This window comes from Triturus cristatus, chromosome 9 (assembly GCF_964204655.1).
Source record: "Triturus cristatus chromosome 9, aTriCri1.1, whole genome shotgun sequence".
NCBI classification, from domain to species: domain Eukaryota; kingdom Metazoa; phylum Chordata; class Amphibia; order Caudata; family Salamandridae; genus Triturus; species Triturus cristatus.
This window is the reverse complement of record NC_140592.1, coordinates 132498590-132522027: the sequence shown is the minus strand read 5'-3', so window position 1 is coordinate 132522027 and position 23438 is coordinate 132498590. Positions and strand designations below refer to the sequence as shown.

Below are 23438 nucleotides of genomic sequence, written 5' to 3'. Positions count from 1 at the left end.
TACAAGTCCCGTACAAACTGGCAAGTACGATTCGTATGTTAAAAAATCCATACGAATCGCATTGGGAAAATTCCCCGACACATCCTCGGGTCGGAAAAAGTGTCGGACACGTCCCCGGACAGTTTTACGTACGAATCGTGAAACTGAAGTCCGAGCACGCAAGTACGATCCGTCCTGTCCGTCCGAATGCCCAACCTTGTGGAAAAAACACCGAAAGGAGCGAATTCCCATGGCAACCATGGAGACGTCCAAACATGTGCCCGCATATGCGCCGAACACCCCCCATGTACGCGCCGTACCCCCAGCCCCCCCAAGTACGCGCCGTACCCCCAGCCCCCCCATGTACGCGCCGTACCCCCAGCCCCCCATGTATGCGCCGTACCCCCACCCCACACCCGTAGGTACGGTGCGGACCCCCAGTGCGTAGGTACGGAGCGTACCCCCACCCCCGTAGGTACAGTGCGGACCCCCACCCCCGTAGGTATGCACCGTACCTATGGGGGTGGGGGTCCGCACCGTACCTATGGGGGTGGGGGTCCGCTCCGTACCTACGGGGGTGGGGGTCCGCACCATACCTACGGGGGTGGGGGTCTGCACCGTACCTATGGGGGTGGGTGTACGCTCCGTACCTACGGGGGTGGGGGTATGCTCCGTACCTACGGGGGTGGGGGTCCGCACCGTACCTATGGGTGGAGGTACGCTCCATACATACGGGGGTGGGGGTACGCTCTGTACCTACGGGGTGGGGGTCCGCACCGTACCTACGGGGGTGGGGGTCCGCACCGTACCTACGGGGGTGGAGGTACGATCTGTACATATGGGGGTGGGGGTACGGCACGGACATGGGGGGGGCTGGGGGTACGGTGCGGACGTGTAGGGATGGGGGTATGGTGCGTACCGGGCCCCCTTTTCGCCGTGCATTGTGGCGTACTTAGCTTTTCCGGCACTTTTTGGGTCCCGTAAAAGTATTGCCGTGCCAAGTGCTGTGGGTACGAATCGTACTTGCTGGTCCGTAAAACGCTGCCTGACTCCGTGCGAATGTCGCGTACGCGGTGTCCCGGATCGGAATTGCGGGTATATTTTAGCCAGTAGGTGCTTTTTACGATTCGTACGGAAATGGTGTTTCCGTACGAATCGTACTTGCATGTTTGTAAGGTATTTTTCCCGGGTACGAGTCGGACGGAGAAAACGCTCCGTCCGACGATTCGTACCCGGTTTTTCCAGGATCGGAATCGGCTCCTTAGTGTATATTTTGTTTATCTGAAGTGTGATGGAAACAAATATTTTAATAGGATCAAAACAAATCAAGTCACTTTACTTGGTGATGCACAAATGACAAATATTTACAGAAACCCGATTTTCACATATTACCATTTGTGTGCAATATATTTTTATCAGTAAAACTGACTGTCTGTGAAAAATGAGCGGGCATTTCAGTAGAAATTCTGCTGTTTGCAAATTACATTATGCTACCAAATGATGCTTCAGTTAATAAATGGCCCACCACATGTCCATTAAAGCTAGGTGGATCGCAAAGGTTTGGATATCTAAAAATTGGCAAGTGGTTGTAAAATGTTTCGGAACCACTGCTGTAGTAGATGCCTTAGTCCAATAATATATCAAACCCAGACAGGTTACTGTAAATGACTACAGAAGAGCAGTGAAGTGTTTTGTAGTTATAGTGAATTTGTAACCAGTTTGCAGTAAGGATATTAGATGTTGGATTCAAACCCGTCACCGCTTTGAAGACCTAAAGACTGTAGTGCAATCCCAAGTTGGACTCTGGATTGCAGTAATGCAATGATCATTGGTACCCCCAAAATCTACCTTATCCAGAGTGGCCTGCATAACCTACAAAGCTCTCTACGCTGAAAAACCTAAGTATCTTGCAATCAAACTATTACAATCTGGCCGAAAGAGGCATTTGCAAACTCATTAACTCTACTCCTGATTCTGCACAAATTTAAGAAAGAAAAATCACTCACTTGTTTGCTCTCTAGGAATGCGCCTAGAATTTGAAATGCACTACTACAGAATCTACTTAACACTCTATCATTCGTACACGCTTCCCACTCATCCTTCTAAGAGCCTCAACTTCTCTACCTCTGGAAATAACTGTGCATTTACTCCTACCTCTAAAAAAACCTTCATTGTTTCCTCCAAACTACAGGGTTCATCTGCTACATCATCAACTGTATATATTTACCCCATATTTTTCTCTTATACATTCCTTGTGAATGCTGCTGTGCAAACCCGGTAAAGTGCTCTGATACCTTCGGGTCAAGTTTGGGACATATAAAGCATGAAAAATAAATAAATACATAAATAGGTTTTGTAGTTTTTTCTCCATATTGTAAGAATTTGTTATGGAGGCTTTTTGTTTCTGTCCATGGTACGCATTTAGTGCTGAAATTTTGTGGAACACCCACTGCTCACCCCTTTCATGCTAAGTATTCGGTGAAATGGGCCTTATTCACATGGCGGTGTTAAGCCATGTTAAGTGGCTTGACGCTGCCTTCTAAATAAGGTGAAGCCCATATATCGCCACCACAACGTCAGAAAAAGTGACTCTGTTGTGGCAATAGGGACTTGAAAATAGGCTCCTTTGTGTTCAGATAGGCTTTCTCTGAGTCTTTATCTCTATTCTTTCCTTCTTAGGGGCTGATTCCGATCCGGGTCGGAAGGGCACCGAACGCGATCCGGCCGGAAAAACTACGCGCCATACGCGTGTTTTCCGTCCGACTCGTACAGCTGTACGAGCGAGCAAGTACGATGCGAGCTACATGAAATTCACTGACCGACTCGTTTCCAGGTCTGAACCGCTCCGTACGTCTCGGCCGGAAGCTAACCGTGGCGTGCAATGGATGCGATTCACGACCGAGCCAGTACGATGCACGCGTCGGACAGCCTGTGCGAGACGGAGTGTCCGGCTCGCAAATTGTCCAGGTGGTTGCCTTTGGGGGTCCGCGTCGGACCCCCTGTCACCCGCAGCCCTATGACTCGGACACAGGGGGAGACCCATGGGTCTCCCCAACACAGGCATGTATGGTGCGGATGGCACCGACGCATATTCACTGTAGGGGGCACACTTGTCCACGACGTACCCATTCAGTCAATGGGAGCCCATGTACGCGTTGTACGACCGGCTCCCATTGACTTTTATGGGAGTCCGACCGAACCAAGTCCGACAGCATACGGCCGCATCGTTCTCGCTCGGTCGGACTGCAGGACTCTGGCTCGGTCGGAAAACACTCCGGATCTGGCTCGGTCGGAGTGATTTCCGACCCGGATCGGAATTGGCCCCTCAGTGTAGGACTCCTCGTCATTTATTTTACGATTCGTTGTTCATTGATTCTACTGGCTACACAATATAATTTTATGTCAAGCAAAGAGAGACTTTGCAAGAGTGACAGCTTCCCCTTGGTAAGATAGTTACCTCCCCAACTCAGGTGTTTGTAAGTGATCGAAAGTTTGCAACCAAGACAGTGGTCATAAACTGTTGATAAATGCTTACAAATAGAATGGCAACCAAATTTCATGCCCCCCCCTATTTGTGATTGGCAAAGGATACAGAAGTTTTTTTTATGACGCTTAAGTACTTTTGGGACCCATGAAGGTTTTTTTCTAAACACTGTAAAGAGCCTTTTAGAGGTCAAAAACCCATGATATTGCAAACTACAGGGTTTGAGCCTGCAAAAGGACTTTGTACTTCAGGCCCAGTGTTCCCCAAACTAGGTGCGTGCACACCATAATTCGGGAATGAGTAGGAAAAATAGAAAAACAACTTTTATGCTAGCCTGCTCATTAGCAAATGTGAAATACTAAAGTTTTGGCATTCACCATTTTGTATGAACACTTAGGACAAAAGAGTTGTCCATCTGAAGGATTACCTGGCTCAGTTAATGCTACTTTGTTGGATTCACTGGCAGATTTCCATGGTTGCTCTCCATTCTGATAGACCAAAGCATTCATGTGACAGGCAAATAGAATTGGGTGAACATTTTCATTTGGCCTCAAATCACTGGGGTTTCATTTTATTTGCATATTGATAGACCTGTCAAACTATTGCAGCCCCAAGCGGAGAGGGGTGCAGAATCCCAAATGCTATACATCTCACTTCGACTCTCGCTCCATTTCTTTTTCCTACTAACCAGCTCTCATTGCCTCCACAGCAGTGCCATTCATGCTCAAGACATAATAAAATAATATTCTTATGCCTAATAGCAGCAATAAAATGTAGAAAAAATATATGTTCTTTATAGACATACTTTGATTATTTCTAAAGACATATCCAAATAAGAAACTTACATCCCATGTTATAACTAATTCTGACTTGCTGCCACCTCCACCATTTACTTCGGATGGGGCCATCTCTGGCACTGAAAAAAAGAAATACAATATAATTACATTTTGATATGAAATCAGCCATTCTTCACATATTAAATTTCAAATGATTCAATGCATCTCATTCATGGAAGTAAAATGATACACTAATCTCATTAATATTCACTTTGCTTCTGTGTTGCTAGTAATGATAGACTTTATAGAATGCAGAGACACCCCCAGGCAGCTGAACATTGCTTTTCCAATATCCTGGACGAGGAAGATCTAGATTATGGTTTAGGGAACAATATCAGAAGATATTAAAAGTCAGCAGGATTCTAAGAATCAACGGTGTACAGCAGAAGTCAGTGTCAAACCACAGCAGACTCCAACTAAATGCTTATTTCTCTAATATCTGCCTTCTGACAATGCAGGGTGGGGATGATCCTATCAGAAGAAGATCATAATCTTGGGTAAGCAATACATTGGATGCCGATCTTGATAAAAAAGAATGGTTGATGCTGCAAGATGCATAAGCTGAAATATTCATGTTTTTGAAATAGTACTTACTCTCAATGCTACTATCTAAAGATAGTTGGGTTGAGAGATTTAAAGTGCTCATGTCTGAATGGCTGTCACAAGACGGTCAGCTAAAAAAAGACATGTGCACTTTAAACAAGTGCAAAGCCAATCCACCCTCCTCCCTGCTGCCATTCAGCAGGGTCCGCCCGTCCTGACGCTTCGGTCGGGATTGGATGACAAAAAATAAAATGGTAATGAGTGAATTTCATTACCATTTTATTTTTCGTCTCTGGGGACACTTCAGTGGAGCAACACTATACCACTATATCGGAAGAGCCGCCCCTGCTAACCCACCTAATGATGCTAGGTTTGTCAAGAAATGAAAGGAAACAATCTCTGATAGTTCAAACAGGTTGTAAGTGGTCTTCAGAAATTAAGATCATTCATATTCTATCTGTTAAGTAGGACAAAAGACAAGCACAAATTTTTCTTTGCCAACGTACAAGCTTATAAATAGCATGAAAGGTTGCTGTACTCTAACCCTGAGATTCTAGGCCAAATGGGAAAGAAGGATCTGGTGTCCTTATAGTCACACTCTATAGAAAGGCAGTGAAACGTACATGCATCAATCACTGAGAATTATGTGACCTTCAACAATCACTTGCTTGCTCGATAGTCTCCCAAGAGTACTTACTATCTCAAAGGGATACATCGGTGTTGGCCTAAGATTTTATTTTCATCCTGTCTCCAGAAATAGTCAAGTCAGAGTTTCCCTCCCTTTAAGAAGGTAAGAGGCTTTGTGCGGCCTGAATGTGTGACATTTTAGCAAATTAAACCAATCTCAAAATCACAATTCAGATGTCTGCACATAAAAAGAAACTGCCTCGGATTAAACAAGAACTGAGACAACACAAGGAGCTTTTGGTCCATCAAAAAAATCACTAAATTGCAGAGGTATAGAAAAAGATTATCTCTTGAAATAGTTTATTCCTACATAAATGAGGGACATTATTTATGACAAGAACAACAAAATGTTTAATGAATCACACAAAACAAAAAAAACTACGACCAAAGATGGTCTTCCTATTCAGATGACTAGAGCAATGGTGATAGGAATAGTGGCTATCCAATAAAAGGCTTCCACCCATCAATGCACCATGTTTTTCCTCCATATGTGTATTGGCCAGATAATTTTGGCAACTTCAAACTCTGAATGCAATTCACTGGCAATCAACAGCCTTTTTAGGAAGAGTAAGCATCAGATGAAGAGCAAAACAAAAAGAAACCCTTCAGTCAAAATAGTGAAATCAATTGCTAAGTATCACCAGGAGCAAGGGGGAAGACCAATCTCAAAGACAAGCAAACAACTATAGTGGTAATCCTTTCAGGTAAAGAACTGTCTGAAGTACAAGCAGCAGTACTAAACAAGGGAATTCGGCTTTTTCCCCACCCCTAGGACTGACAATTTGAATCTCCAATGTCAACTTTCAGAGTCCATTTGAAAAATAAGATGGGAATCACAGATGCAACTTATCAAGCAGGCACTCTACAACAAAATCCTCTAGATTCATACTGCATTCTGATAGGATTCCAGAGGAACTTCAGACTTTTGAGCATTCAGATTTGAAAGACATTAAAAAATCCAGAGGACGAAATACTTTCCATAATCTATTTTTGGGAAAAGAACAGTGCACTCACAGTTCTATCGAACAATATAGATATAACTATCAAATCTGCCAAGAAGGATGGGGATTTAGTTAACTGTAGAATAAAGAGAAGAGTGTCTTAGACTACTCTCTTACTTTAGCATTCTATACAAAGATCCTACAAACAACCTTTTGATTGCGATAAAAGCAATGATTTTTTCAGAATATTGTACTGTGTTGCTCAGTACTACACTTGAGGCAGAATTTCGCAAATGCAGAAAACTGCCACAAGCACGTCTAATTGTCAAGCATAGAACAATTATTAAACCTTTCTCCAGTTTTTCGACTATTTCTTAAGTCCATATGCTCAGAAAACACCTTCCTTTGTAAAGGATATGAAGGACGTACTGAATATCTTAAAATATGTAAGATTTAATAGCTCAACTGATTTGCTGATAACTACAGACATTCTGTCATGCCACAGGATGCTACGCTATCAGAAATGGATGAACTTCTCAGAGGCAATGACCGGGATTTGCAACTCATATTCATTTACATAGGGAAGATGCACAGTGGCCTGAAAAAACATTTGCTTCAAATTTGAACATAGACTATTCCATTAACTTGAGGTTACTTTTATAGGGAGTACTTTGCACCAACTCTTGCCACTCTCTATATGCACACTTTTTGGAAGAGAAACTAATAACAAGAATCTTCCAAAAACCTACTGATTACAAGAACCTTCTGAGATTCAACAGTTGTGATGCTACAGCATTACATGAAGACCTCCCATATGGCCAGATTTTACACCCCGGGAAGGAACTTTGGTGAAATTAACACCTTTGACATTCAATGTGACACTCATGTGGAAATTAAAAGAAAACAAGCATCCTGACAAAGTGATCAATAGAGCAAAAACATGTGCTAGAAATAACCATTGTGAGACACTATTAGAAACAAATATCAAACCAAGAAATGAGAAGATAACTTGTGCAACTTTATTTTCTCCCACCTCAAATGAGGTACATAGAATTTTGTAAACAACTAGCAGTACAAATCCATCCAAATATCTATGACAGACTTTTTGAAAAATAACAACGGGGCTAAGAACGCATCAACATGGTCTAAATAAGGATATACCATGATCACTATTGGAGAAAAAATGAAAGACACAATCACGAGCCTCCAATTGTATTCAACAATATATTTACAGTTACAATCTTCATTTGAAAGAGTATTAGGTTCTTTAGAACCCTTCCAAACCAGTGTCCCCTGAAATAATCCCAGTTGTACCAACATATCGACATATGTCACATAACAAATTAATAATATGATACATTTGATGCATCATGTTATAAAGCATATCATCAATATATAAACAATTCTTCTCTAAAATATATGTTTGGGCCATCTTGATATAACAAATAAATTACCAAGAAAGATGAGGTATATAAAACATACCGCCAATACATAAAATATGTTCTTTCTATAAAAAATATATAGTTGAGCAATTTTTGTAGGAAAGAAACAAGTAAAATTATCTAAATATGGTCCCTGATAAAGAAAGAGCACTGTTTTGGGTCATTAAATGCACCCAAGCTGTCAGCCTGAGTTACACGCACCAGCATAGTAAATAATGAAACCAACAGGTGATGTGCATGCTGTGCTACACTGTAATATCACAGGCACTGAGACACAGTGCGTCACGCCCTGATGGCTTAATGGAACATTTCCCTTACCCTTCAGTACCATACAGGGAATGTCAAATTATTTGAACTGAGTACATTTGCTCACTGAATGTGATGTACCATACCTACCACTCTGAAACTTGCCTACTCCTTACAAATAACTTCCTAGTTCTGAACTATCCACTTCAAAACCTCAGGTCGGTTAGCTAAGATTCACGGTTTTCCTATGCATTTAATTATAAAATAATTGGAGGCCAATCAACAGTAGGGCTCCTCTGTCTGGAACTGTTTACCCACACACCTGAAAAATAGCTTCAGCAAAATCAGGTAATCCTTGAACATGCACCTCTTTTCTATGGCTTTCGGGTAAACACACGGCCCTAGGAGAAGTGCTTGTCTAATATACACAAGCCTTACTGGTTAAGCATCTACAGCCCAATCTTCTGTCTCAAGCGCGCTTCACAATTCCTCATTTCTTAGGTTTTGTCATCTGAATTTATTCTCTAGAGGGACTATTAGACTGCATTTAGATTGGGTTGTACACACCCTGAGCACTGTCTCTTTACACTCTCCCACTGTCAACCAACATAGCACTCAGAGGCCACTGAATGGTAAGGTTAGTAGCACGTAAGAAAAACTCAAAATAATATAAATTAAAATAACATTCTGGGATACAAAATATCTTGCAGTTCATAGAATCTGTTTTTAACTCCTAACAGTTATCTGCCACACGTTTACTGTTATCTGTACACTTGCACTAAGCATTTATTTATAGTTGTTACTTTATAAACTGCACAGTCAGTAGAATGGCACTGTAATACATTGGGTTACTGGTTGAGAGAAATAAAAGCCTTCTGAAGGAGCAACCACAATCCTTCTCAGGGTGAAGTCACAAGCAAACCCTCAATTAACCTTTGCTCAGCCCTCGAAAAGCTTAGCACAGAGCAGTCAGGCTTAACTTAGAGGCAATGTGTAAACTATTTGTGCAACAGGTTAAATAGTAACACATTAAAAACACAAAAGGATCCCACACCAGTTAAGAAACATTGAGTCATTTTTAACTGATAAAACAAGATGGAAATAACAAAAATTGAACCAGAAGAACAGAAGATATGCAATTTTGAGATTTTAGTGAAAATAGCACCAAAAAGCACAAAGCGCCAACTGTGGCTATCTGGAATCACCGGACCAGGACAAAGTCACAACTTCAGGCTGACCACAATGGAGTACGAGCCGGCTACAGGGACCCAGTTACATCCGCTGAACAAAGTACCTTCCTGGTTTGCATGGCATTGTGAGTATTTGCATCGAAGATGAATCACGCAACCGAAGTTATGCGTCAGTTCCAAAGTGTGATGAGGCTGCAATGCGAGGTCGTGCTCCATCTTCGAGGATCCCATTGACAAGGTCTTTCACTGTGAAGTCCGGTGCCGGAGATGCATCACCCAGTCGGGCGGTGTGTCAGTTCTGAGGAGCTGTGGGGCTGCAATGAGGAGTCTGGTGTCATATTAGAGGCTGCCCTCAATGAGAGATGCAAGGGTCTGTTCCAAGGATGCATTGCACAGTGACAGTTTCAAAGAGGATGCGCAGGTGATGCAGGTCTTTGTGAATGGCCCAATCCACGCATCAACTCGAGGTTGTACCATGCAGGAGAGGAGATGCATCAGTTTGCTGGATCCACAGAGGCTGGCAAGCACCTTAGGCCCACTTCCAAGGGTCCAGTAATAGGGTAGCACTGCTTGGCAGGGTAGACTCATAGATGGCAGAGTCCAGGTGCTAAGGGACATTTTGGAGCCTTCTGTTCCTGAGGCCCTAGTCAGGAGGCAAGCCAACTAGCCTTAGGAGTCACTCTGGGGTCCTGGGTTCAAAAGAAGCAGGTCCAGTCTTTGTCACCCAGGCAAGAGGGCAGGAGAGCATGGCAGCAGTCCAGCAAGGCAGTAGGTGAGCAGGGCAGCAGTCCAGCAGAGTTGAAGTCCTTCAGCAGAAAGCAGTCCTTCTTCCTGGCAAAGTAGCCACAGATCCAGAAGTGTATGGAAGAGTTAGTGTCTGAGGTTCAGTTTTTATGCCCAGCTGTGCCTTTGAAGTTGAGGGGGCACTTCTAAAGGTTTCCCTTTGAAGTCCTCAGGCATCATGCTTTCCCTGTCCTGGCTCCAGACTAAGTACAAGGGGTATGTAGCTCTTTGTGTGGATGCAGGACACAGCCTATTCAAGAGTACATAGGTTTGTGCCCTGCTCCGTCCTTCCATCCTGCTATTGATGGGCCACCCAGGCACATCTAAGCTCTTTATTGTGTGTGACTTTCTAGAAGGAATACACAACGCCCTACTGACAGCTACACCCAGTTTGTGACACAGGGCAGGATACATGCACTAAATGGCGAAGGCAAGAAAATGACAACTTTCTAAAAAGTGGCATTTTCAAAATTGAAAATTTAACTTCAACTTCACTATAAGTTAGGATTTGTTGTTACAATTCTAAAGACACCAAACATGAACTGGTCAACTGTTACCATTTGGAAATTACTGCTTATTAAATGCAACACGTTTACTCCAATGTAGACCTATGGGAGAGGTAGGCACTGCAGTACTGAAAAACAAATCTAAGAATTTGTCACTACGAAGACGTAGGAAGCTTAAAAGCATATGTCCTACTTTTTGTAAGCACTGTGCCTGCCCTCTGGGCTATCCAGGGCTTACCCTAGGTGTGGCTTATTTGTATTAAAAAAATAGGTTTGGGAATGGCAAAAGATATAGATTGCCAGGTCGAAATGGCAGTTTAAAACTGTATACACAGTCTGCAATGGCAGGCCTGAGACATGTTTAAAGGGCTACTTAAGTAGGTAGTACAGCTAGTGCTGCAGGCCCGCTAGTAGCATTTAATTTAAAGGCCGTGGATGCATGTAGTGCCACTTTTCTAGGAACTTAAAAGTAAATTAAATATGACAATTAGGGATAACCCAGTGTGTCCATGCTTTGAGGAGTTAGTACATGCACTCTAGCACTTGCTAGTAGTGGTAGAGTGTACAGAGTGCGAAGGCCAGCAAAAATTAGATCCTCAAAAATGGAGGAGGAAGGCAAAATGTTTTGGGGAAGACCAGCCTAAGACTGACAGGTCTAATAGTAACTATATTAATACCATAAATAAAATATCATAAAGAAAAAAGCAAATTAGTCTGAGGGCCTTTAAGTTGAGATGAAAGCACATATGATCTATGTTAAGAATAGCTTTGCATCTAGGATAAATCTTAGATTTGTTAGTGAAGATGCAGGATAAGGACATGTGCTTAATGGAGAAGAATATAGACCCCAATATCACATTTAAGCTTTGACACAGTATAAAATGTCACTTGTAGGCTCCCAAATTTGCACCGATGGAAAATAGAAAGAAAATGTGATTAAAGTCGATAATGCTCTAATGTGGCAAAAGATTAAAATGGTCCCACCTGAACATTTGCTGAGTGTAAAGGAGGAATCCTAAAAATGTGTTCTAAATTTCCAAGAGAGAAACCTAAATATTAAACAAATCCAGCTGCGCTGAGGTTCAGGAATAGGAACGGTGAAAAAAGAAATAGACAACATCTAGATACAGCATGAATAGAGATAGAATCCTGTCTAGTGCAAGTTACCTGAGACTGTCCTCCAACAGACACTCAATAAAAAGGCCAACACAGAACATGTCAAATGCAGATACAAAAATGACAATATAGGTCCACACAACATGAACCTCATCATTCAGTTGAGAAATTATAATTGGTCCAATGCTATATATGGGACAAAAGAGTACATGAAAAGACAAAAGAACTATTGTCTTTCATCGTACAAGATCCAGACAACATCCATAGCAACCTCTTTAGATTGTGCTGCATAACCCCAACCACCAAGGTTTTATAATTTGCATTGTTCTCATAAATGCTACTCAAACACCATATGCAATGTTGGTGGCAAGAAGATGTGCACAATCTAAAATTGTGGGCTCTACCAAGTGGTGTACATTCTGCTAAATGATGGACATAATAAGAGGTCTGTGTATGGGCTGTGATGTGGTTCATTAAATAATAAGGTATTCTTCCTGTTAATTCAAAACTTTAATTTGCATAGTTAGTTTAAAACTATATTCGAAGATTAATCATTTTGTGTTTGTCTTTTATAATAAATATATTTAATTACAAACGCGCACTGACCTGCTTCTTCAGTCCTTATTTTTTCTGAAGGAACACTTGGTATTCCATTCCCCATTTTGTTACTAGCAACTACACGAAATTCATATTCAACCCATGGGCTCAGGTCCACAGCTGTGGCTAACAGAGTTTTTCCACTGATTACTTCCGGAACTAAAAAGAAAAAAAGAAAACTAAATAATCTTACTAAGTAAATGGTAGTAGTTGATAAAGAAAGCAAGCTAGCAAAGAGAAGATTATTCGTTTACCTGTTGCCACTGCCTGCCAGCCCAATGAATAAAGGGTTCGTGCCTGGATGACATATGATGTTACTGGGCTGTGGTTATCCATGGCTGCACGCCAAGACACTGTAGCTGTACAGCCTGTTATTTCAATCACTTTCACATCTTTTGGTGGGCCAGGGGGACCTAAAACATACAATAAAAACATTATCATAGTTTAAATATCATGCATTATAACTTAGTTTCTAAGGCTTTTGAAACAGCATGTCAAGCATTTGCTTTTCTAATACAATATTTGGCCACTAAGAATGAAGAAACCATTCTTTGTTAAGTAATTTTCTATTAGATGCTGCAGGGTATGACAGTTGTACACAACAATAGGGCAACCCACTAAACCCCAAGGGATTGGGTATAATATCTTGACACAAAAATAAACCTTGAGGATTTATTTAACTTATATTTGTTAATTAAATAGTCACCATAGTGAACATCATTTCAAGGAACTCAGACAAGACCACAATTCATTCTTTTGTGTTCTTTTTATATCTAAAATAAATCTTTTTTAGAATGTTTCAACACCTTTCATTGATTAAGTAAAGAAACATCATTCAATTCGAACATTGGCAACCAAGACTACTGTCTTATTTCACAACTTAAGCAGTAGTTATTGACACTTTTACAAGAATATGCACCTTACACAGTTGGTCATATGACATAAGATCAATTTACATATTTGTAATATATGCAACACATCACATGAAAATTATTTATGTTGAAGAAGTGTCACAGCGTCGACGTTTCGGTCTCCTAAAGTTCAATTCCCGAGACCATCATCAGGACTCAAGTTGCACCACGTATCTATCATAAAAACATACATAAATTACCAACGTATTTCACCATCTGAGCTCATCTATTATTATTGTCACTTCACTGAAGGAAAACAGATGTCTCCCATTTAAATCACCCGATAAAATATGTCAGTGTCAATTCCCATAGTGACCCAAAACAACCAAAGAAAACAAGTGGGGTGACGAACCCACATAACGATTACCCAAGGAACACCAAAAATGTGCCGTGGAGTCAACTACAAAGTGTATGATTTCTGCCACCAATAATGTCTTCCCAAGAGATGCCAAATTATAACTGTACCTCCCTGAATCAAAACAGAAACACTTACTCATACTTTCATGTGAAAACTTTGGCTCACGTATTCCAATTCCTTATGAGAGCACTAAATCAAAACCAGAATCAAAAACAAAATGGAAAGTCCTAAATCACCTCAAAGGACCTCTTTCAATACGAAAGTTTGTAAACATGCTGTCTGTCTGTACTTACATAAAGCGGCAACCTTCGTCTGCGCTTACAAAATCTGGAAACAAAGATACCAGGTCAGACGAAACTCGTCACCTACTGTTATTTCGAGGCTGCAGAACCCTCCCAAGAAAGAAGCTTACTTCTTTGACTCCAAGTCCGCTCTCTTCGTACCACTCGCCCAACAAATCCGAGAAGCCACCACCCACAAGTGCGGGAATCATTTAAACGTTAGTCACATCGAGATCCGCCTAGTCTGAAGGGAAATCCGTCGGCCATCTTTAAACGGAGCCATCTACTCCGACATAGCGATGCAATATCATATTGAATGCCCAACCATGCATGTATATAGAAATTAATACAAGTCACATACTGTGACTGCAGTGCAAAACATTAAAACGTAATAGTCTTAAAGTTAAGACAAAATGCCTGGTGGTTAGTGTCACCCGGATATAGAGTCAGACACAATCATATTAGGATTTGCAACTCGTATGTAGTGTAACCTGGGCTCATAAGCGTCATCCAAATCAGCTTGGTATAGAAGGTAAACAGTCGGCCTTCTTTAAACGGAGACTTCTAAACCGGCACAGCAATATAATATCAGATGCCCAGAGTAGAACAAAATCTTTGGACACAGAAAGTGCCCTTATTTTAACATACCAATGTTATATGCAACACAATTGTAAACATACCACATTAAAAAACTATTTCTATGATGTAACCCATTAATAGTCTTAATCATGGGAAGTTGTTTAAGGCACCCGGATAGAATGTCAGCCCTAGTCATATTTATATTCGGACTGGCGACTCCTATGTAATGTCTCCTGAACTAGTAAGTCACTTGTCGACAAATCTTAGACTATAACATAAAATCAAAATACAGTCCAGTTTCTAACACAAGACTCCAAATACAGGTACACTCGCTACCCAACAACAGACCCCGAGAACAGATGTATATCAAAGATAAACATAAAGAAATCTGCATAAATCACAAGGTAGCTAAAGTTTGCCATTCAATGTAAGAATTCAATCCCCTCTCAACAGTTTTAGCTGACCAAATCCACCTGTTTTCCTTCAGTGTAAGTAGACGATCCACATTTTGTCTGCGTTTAGTGTTTTTCACAGTCTCTAACACAAACCACTTCATATCAAGAGGGGTATGCTCTTTTTCCATGTAATGTTCCACCATGGGTGCTGTTACAATCTTGCATCTAATACGTGATTGATGTTGAATTATATGTTTTTTAACTTCCTGCGTTGTTTTGCCAATGTAATAAAGGGCACAGGGGCATTCTATACAGTAGATTACATTCCTAGTAAGACAGTTTGTATGCTGTCGTAATGTCCATTCTTTTCCATTCAAAACACAGGATTTTACCACCGATGTTGTGGGGCAAGCTGTACAATGTCCACAGGGATAGTGGTCGGTTATGGGTGGAAGTCCCCATAAGTTTGTCAGAGTAATAGGGGCTGGTTCTTTATATGCTTTAACAAGGGAATCCTTTAGATTTCTTGCCCTTTTAAATGCAAAGCGAGGTCTTGTCAACTGAGGTTCTACCTTTTGGATCAAATGCCAATTTTTGGTTACTATCTTCTTGATAGAATTGGATTCAGTTCCAAAAGTTTTCACATGAAAGTATGAGTAAGTGTTTCTGTTTTGATTCAGGGAGGTACAGTTATAATTTGGCATCTCTTGGGAAGACATTATTGGTGGCAGAAATCATACACTTTGTAGTTGACTCCACGGCACATTTTTGGTGTTCCTTGGGTAATCGTTATGTGGGTTCGTCACCCCACTTGTTTTCTTTGGTTGTTTTGGGTCACTATGGGAATTGACACTGACATATTTTATCGGGTGATTTAAATGGGAGACATCTGTTTTCCTTCAGTGAAGTGACAATAATAATAGATGAGCTCAGATGGTGAAATACGTTGGTAATTTATGTATGTTTTTATGATAGATACGTGGTGCAACTTGAGTCCTGATGATGGTCTCGGGAATTGAACTTTAGGAGACCGAAACGTCGACGCTGTGACACTTCTTCAACATAAATAATTTTCATGTGATGTGTTGCATATATTACAAATATGTAAATTGATCTTATGTCATATGACCAACTGTGTAAGGTGCATATTCTTGTAAAAGTGTCAATAACTACTGCTTAAGTTGTGAAATAAGACAGTAGTCTTGGTTGCCAATGTTCGAATTGAATGATGTTTCTTTACTTAATCAATGAAAGGTGTTGAAACATTCTAAAAAAGATTTATTTTAGATATAAAAAGAACACAAAAGAATGAATTGTGGTCTTGTCTGAGTTCCTTGAAATGATGTTCACTATGGTGACTATTTAATTAACAAATATAAGTTAAATAAATCCTCAAGGTTTATTTTTGTGTCAAGCAGGGTATGACAGTACAGCATCAAATATGCATAAATATATATATATATATTATCTACTGGCGGTCGCCAGTAGATAGTTATAGTTAGGACTGTGTTTCCATAGGAAATCTGAATATTCTATTTTGAATAACTTTGGCGCCGGTTGACGAATCCTCGCGAAATTTTCAAAACTAATGGGGCGCTCCGCTCAGCTCCTACCCTGAAAGTCTCGGGGTGATTCGTCAAGCGGGGGCTGAGAAAAAGGGGGGTCCCAAAACACGTTTTCCCCATGCATTTTCCCTTAGGACCTTTAGTCGAAGGCACAGTCTGAACGGCTGAACAGAATTACTTGAAATTTGGCAAAGAGGTAGTCCTCAGGTCAGGCATGTGCCTTTTGCATATATGGTGTTAATCTGTTCAGTAGATCCTGAGAAAATTGCATTTAAAAGTACATAAATATCTATAGGCGCGCACCGTGTGAGCACCGTGCGCGCAACCTAACGTGCGCGAGCGCAATTCTGATTGGTGGTTACATGTCAGTCAACATTCGAATCGGTCGAAATCAGGAAGTGTCGGCCGCCATTTTGTGTGTTTGGTGTGTGACAGTGAAAAAGAAAGGTGGAGAACGTGAAAAGGGGCAGGGTAGAGAGTTCCTGACCCCCTAGCCTTTGTCAGGGGGTCCCTGAAGGACCCCGAAGGGTGAAAAAAACATTTATTTTTTTTTCAAAAATTCGCGGGGTGCGCGCACGGTGAAAAACCTTAAAAAAAATAAAAAAAACATTTTAAACGAGCCATTCCATATTACAGGATACAGTCACTCTATAACTATATACATAGGTAGTTTATTGTAACAAAAATATATAAAAAATATAATAATACATACATAACTTAGCATTTACAAAACCTTACAAATTCACTTAAAAAACCATAGGTTTCACACACGTTATAGTTAGGAATTAGCATTTAAAAAACCTTGCAAATTCACTTAAAAAACCAAAGGTTTCACACATGTTATAGTTAGCTGGACATTTCACTCGTAAAAAACCAATGAAATTCCCCCGTTATAGTTAGTCCAGATAACTATAACTCGCGCGATCGCCACTCTATCACAAGGATGATGTCATCAGTGATGTCATGAGTGATGCCACTGACTATGTCATGAGTGATGTAATATGTGACGTCATGAGCAGTGGATTGTGGGTGTGTGAGTTATAGTTAGCAGAACTAACTATAACGGAGGAATTTCATTGGTTTTTTACGAGTGAAATGTCGAGCTAACAATAACATGTGTGAAACCTATGTTTTTTTCAGTGAATTTGCAAGGTTTTTTAAATGCTAATTCCTAACTATAACGTGTGTGAAACCTATGGTTTTTTAAGTGAATATATATATATATATATATATTATCTACTGGCGGTCGCCAGTAGATAGTTATAGTTAGGACCGAGTTTCCATAGGAAATCTCAAAATTCTATTTTGAATAACTTTGGCGCCGATTGACGAATCCTCGCGAAATTTTCAAAACTAATGGGGCGCTCCGCTCCACTCCTACCCTGAAAGTCTCGGGGTGATTTGTCAAGCGGGGGCCGAGAAAAAGGGGGGGTCCCAAAACGCGTTTTCCCCATGGATTTTTCCATAGGGACTTTAGTCGCAGCTACAGCCCGAACGGCTGAACAGAATTACGTGAAATTTGGCAGAGAGGTAGCCATAAGGTCCATGAAGTGCCTTTTGCAGGTTTGGTGTAAATCTGTTCAGTATTTTCAGAGAAAATAGCATTTAAAAGCATATATATATCTGTACGCGCGCAGCGTGCGCGAGCGCAATTCTGATTGGTTGTTAGATCTTAGTAAACATTCGAATCGGTCGAAACCAGGAAGTGGCAGCCGCCATTTTGTCTCTCGCACTCTGAGGGGGTGATAAACAAAGGTGGAGAACGTGAAAAGGGGGCAGGGTGGACAGTTCCTGACCCCCTAGCCGTGGTCAGGGGGTCCCAGAAGGACCCCCAAGCGTCCAAAATAAATTATTTTTTTGGGGAAAAATCGCGGAGTGCGCGCACCCTGCGCGCACCACCCAAACGGAAAAAATTCTGCGAAGTTCGCGCAGCGTGCGCGCACGGCACGAACTGCGTAATCGCACCGTGCGCGCACGGCACAAACTGCGTAAGGTGGGCACGCGGTGCGCGAAGCTTACCGCGTGCCCACTGTGCACGCACGGTGCGCGAAGCGCACCGTGCGCGCACGGCACAAACTGCGTAAAGTGGGCGCGCGGTGCGCTTTGCGCACCGCATGCCCACTGTGCGTGCACGGTGCGCAAAGCGCACCGTGCGTGCACGGCACGAACTACGTAAAGTGGGCGTGTGGTGCGTGAAGCGCACCACGTGCCCACCGCACGCGCACAGTGCGTGAAGCGCACTGTGCGCGCGCCGTGCGCGAACGGTGAAAACGTTTTAAAAAAATATATATTAATAAATACATAACTTAGCATTTAAAACACCGTACAAATTCACTGAAAAAACCATAGGTTTCACACACGTTATAGTTAGGAATTAGCATTTAAAAAACCTTGCAAATTCACTTAAAAAACCATAGGTTTCACACATGTTATAGTTAGCTGGGCATTTCCCTCGTAAAAAACCAATGAAATTCCCCCGTTATAGTTAGTGCAGGCAACTATAACTCACGCGACCGCAATCCGCTGCTGATGACGTCAGATATTACATCACTGATGACATATGTGTCTTTCTGAAAAAAAAAAATGTAATATATGTATAGCTAAAGATGAATGGAAGAAGACATGGGTAAATAAGTGTCTAAATACAGTGATGTAATATCTGACGTCATCAGCAGCGGATTGCGGTCGCGTGAGTTATAGTTGCCTGCACTAACTATAACGGGGGAATTTCATTGGTTTTTTATGGCGGAAATGCCCAGCTAACTATAACATGTGTGAAACCTATGGTTTTTTAAGTGAATATATATATATATATATTCACTGAAAAAACCATAGGTTTCACACATGTTATAGTTAGCGGAAATTTTACTGATAAAAAACCAATGAAATTCCCCCGTTATAGTTAGTGCAGGCAACTATAACTCACATGACCGCAATCCTCTGTTGATGCTAATACTGTATTTAGACACTTATTTGCCCATGTCTTCTTCCATTAAATTTTAGCTATACATATATTGCAAATATTTTTTTTCATAAAGACACATATGTCATCAGCAGAGGATTGCGGTCACGTGAGTTATAGTTGCCTGCACTAACTATAACGGGGGAATTTCATTGGTTTTTTATCAGTAAAATTTCCGCTAACTATAACATGTGTGAAACCTATGGTTTTTTCAGTGAATTTGCAAGGTTTTTTAAATGCTAATTCCTAACTATAACGTGTGTGAAACCTATGTTTTTTTCAGTGAATTTGTACGGTTTTTAAATGCTAAGTTACTTTACGCCATTCGTGGCGTGCGCGCCCACTTAACGCAGTTCGTTCCGTGCACCGCGCGCCCACTTTACGCAGTTAGTGCCGTGCACGCACGGTGGGCACGCGTTACGCTAGATGGCCCATGTACGAACGATGCGCTTCGCGCACCGTGCGCACACGGAGGACATATGATGCGCATCATTGTGAAAGGTAATATTTTAATTTTTCAGTAATTCAATAAGCCATGTACAAATGGTGCCCTTCGGGCAACATTTGCACATGGGGTGAGGAGAGTATGGATATTTTTTTTATTTTTAATAATTTTTACCGTACGCGCACGGTAAGCGTAATCGCCGAAATTATCGAAACAATGACAATTCTGTTTTTGGCATTATGGGAACTTAGGGGACTCCCTCAACATGGCTAGGTGCTTAGGAGCTGTCTAAACAGCCCCTTTACATGTTTTTGCCCTTTGTTTTTTAACCCCCTCTCAGAGTGCGAGAGAGAAAATGGCGGCCGCCACTTCCTGGTTTCGACCGATTCGAATGTTTACTAAGATCTAACAGCCAATCAGATTCGCGCTCGCGCACGTCACCGTACGCGTACGGTAAGCGCACCGCAAGCGCACCGTAAGCTGGCTCAGATATATATATTGATTTAAAGGCTATTTTCTCAGAATCTACTGAACAGATTTACACCAAACCTACAAAAGGCACTTCCTTGACCTGTAGACTACCTCTCTGCCAAATTTCAAGGAACTCTGTTCAGCCGTTCGGGCTGTAGCTGTGTCTAAAGGTCCTATGGAAAAATGCATGGGAAAAACGCGTTTTGGGACCCCCCTTTTATCTCAGCCCCCGCTTGATGAATCCCCCCGAGACTTTCAGGGTAGGAGCGGAGCGTAGCGCCCCATTAGTTTTGAAAATTTCGCGAGGATTCGTCGACCGGCGCCAAAGTTATTCCAAATAGAATGTTGCGGTTTTCCTATGGAAACAGGGTCCTAACTATAACTACCTACTGGCGACCGCCAGTAGGTAATATATATATATATATATATATATATATATATATATATATATACATAAACGCTCCAAATATCCTCTCTCCTCATGAAAGGATACCAGCACTCGCAGGGCTTGATTACAGCGGTGAGTTTTTATTTGTACAAAACAGACGCATTTCGAATATAATCCTTCGTCAGTGTTATCACAAATCGCGCTGGGAGGCGCCATCTTTTAAATGTCATGTATTCTAACATAGAAACAAATGAGGGATGGCTACACGCATATCGCGAGCGCCATTTTGTGATGGTATTCATCCCTGGTTGTTATGATTTAATACACAGTTATCTTCTATTCGAATCGAGAAATACAATTACAACTCGATAAAAACTCATTCAGTGACATTGGCAATGATATGATTCATGATCGCTGTGTTTTGACACCCGAAATGCAATTAATCTTGCCGTGTATCTGCAGTTAGCTACCTCCTGTGTCGGGTTGCAGACATTACCTCAGAGTTCAATTTTATCTCGCCGTGTATCGGCACCCAATTAAAATGACATGATTAGAAAAAATGTGGACTGAAAACAACATAAGGCACTTTACACAAAAGTTATTGGTTCATACATATTCTAAAAATCTGAAAACCAATATCCCTATGCATCCTAGATCCCTAGATGCACTGTCAACTCCTCCCCACTATTTAACCCATTCAGGGTTTGCTTCTGGTGGTCAATAATATATTGTGAGTCTAATCTTCTCAATTTCAGCACTCTGTCCCCCCCTCTGATGTTCAATGAGACTCAGTCAATGCTAAAAAACTGTAACAGATCTCTGTCGCTCTTATGTTTAATGGCAAAATGCCGTGCCACTGGATAGTTAAAATCTTTCTTTGCAATAGCATGCATATGTTCCAGTACACTTATTTTTACGCAATGTATCGTGCTCCCTATATGCCTGAGTCCACACGGGCACTTCAGGCAATCAACAGCATGCGTGGTTTGACAGGTCATGAATTTGTTAATTCTTTTGCCTGCTTTCAGGCCTTTTACCTCATAAGGTAATACCCTCTTGCTGAATGCGCAAGCCTTGCACCTTCCGCAGGGGTAAAAGCCTCTCATCTCATTTAGAGTTCCCTGTCTTGGTTGAATTATATCTAGGTGACTGTGAACTAGACTATCCTTTAATGAGCGTGCTTTTTTAAAAGTGATCAAGGGTGCCGTCGGAATGTCAGCGCCAATGATCATATCCATTTTTAGCACGTGCCAATTCCTTCTTATGATGTTTCTCAAGATGTCAGCATCTTCGGAAAAAGTTGTTACCATCCGGAATTTTCCTTCATTAACATCTTGTTTTTTTGTTGTTGTTTTAACAGATCCTCTCTAGGCAAGAATTCTACTCTCCTTAGGGTGCTCTCTAAAAGGTCTATTCAGTACCCTCGAGCTACAAATTGATTGAAACTTTCTTTCACTGCCAAGTCAAAATCACACTTTCTTGAACAGTTACGTTTTAATCTAAGAAACTCCCCATAAGGTATGCTGTCTTTTAGTTTTTGGGGGTGGCTGCTTGATGCATGCAGCGTACTGTTGCCAGCCGTTGGTTTCATAAACAGGGCTGTTGTTACTTTTCCATCCTGTATCTCCACTCTCAGGTCCCGATAGTTTACTGCCACTAAACTAATCTCACCTGAGAATTGTAGATTTACTTCGTTCCTGTTCAGATGTGCTATATACTCTTCTGCCTTACTCCCAGGGCCTTTCCATATCAGAAAAAGGTCACTATATCCTTTGTCCAATCTTCATTGGCTTTGGACCAGGCCACCTGCTCCTCCCACCAGACTACGAATATATTTGCATAACTGGGAGCGAAGCAGGTGCCCATCGCGGGCTCGGAAACCTGTCTATAGAGATCACCCTGGAAGAGAAAGATGTTGTTAAATAGACAAAATTCTATTAACTCCAACAGCATGCTGTTATGGGTCGCAAATCTCAGTGCTCTCTTCTGTAAGAAATATGTTACCCCATTCAATCCCTGTGAATGATTAATACAGGTGTAGAGGCTTGTTATGTCTAATACAATCAGACAATAAGATTGATGCCAGTCTATGCCTTCAATATGACTAATGAAGGACACTGTTTGTTTGTGCAAGGAGCAAAGAGGAGAGAGCACGTACCTTGGGGCCCGCAGGCAGACACCACCTTTACGCGTGCTGGTAATCCCGCAGCCGCGTTCTGCCATTCACGGCACCGCACCATCGGATTACATTCCCCAGGCTCCCGAGCGCCACTGGGGCACTTCCGCCCGCCGTCGCGCCAGGAGGCGCTAAAAAGAGAGAGGCTTCCTCCGCGTCGCGGGACGCGCGCGGGCGGCGCCGAGAGAAGCCCGGGACAAGGGCGGAACAGTCTGTGACAGTCCGGGACTGGCCGTGGCTGGGCTGGGCCATACCCTTTGCATTTTTTGTTGGATTACCAGGACTCAGTGGACTTCGTCTCTGGTAAAGTGTTTCCCTGTCATATTGTTCCAGTGGGGCTAGTGAGATTCCTCTCATTCCACTGCTGTTGATAACTATTATACTTGCTAGTGTTCACAATGCCTATAGGACTAAAGGACTCACTTATACCGGGGTTAGGTCCTCTTGATAATTATTTGGTGAAAAAGGTAAACAAAATAAATAATGAACGAAGGGCCTCTCTGGGAATGGATAGTCCCCCAATAAGTACCCAAGTTCCTCTGATACATGTAGAGAGC

General features: G+C 41.8%; 1 protein-coding gene across 2 annotated transcripts in view; it reads right to left on the bottom strand.

Moving 5' to 3' along the window:
* The window catches only part of LOC146797512 (contactin-3-like), an 869316-nt gene that overhangs the window by 75672 nt on the left and 770206 nt on the right, over positions 1-23438 (bottom strand). For both annotated transcript variants that reach the window (XM_085624528.1, XM_085624527.1), the window contains 3 exons: positions 12605-12763; positions 12360-12509; positions 4309-4379 (listed from right to left, as the gene is read on the bottom strand). In XM_085624528.1, the coding sequence (XP_085480654.1) occupies positions 4309-4379; positions 12360-12509; positions 12605-12763 (380 nt within the window). The remainder of the gene's footprint in view (positions 1-4308; positions 4380-12359; positions 12510-12604; positions 12764-23438) is intronic.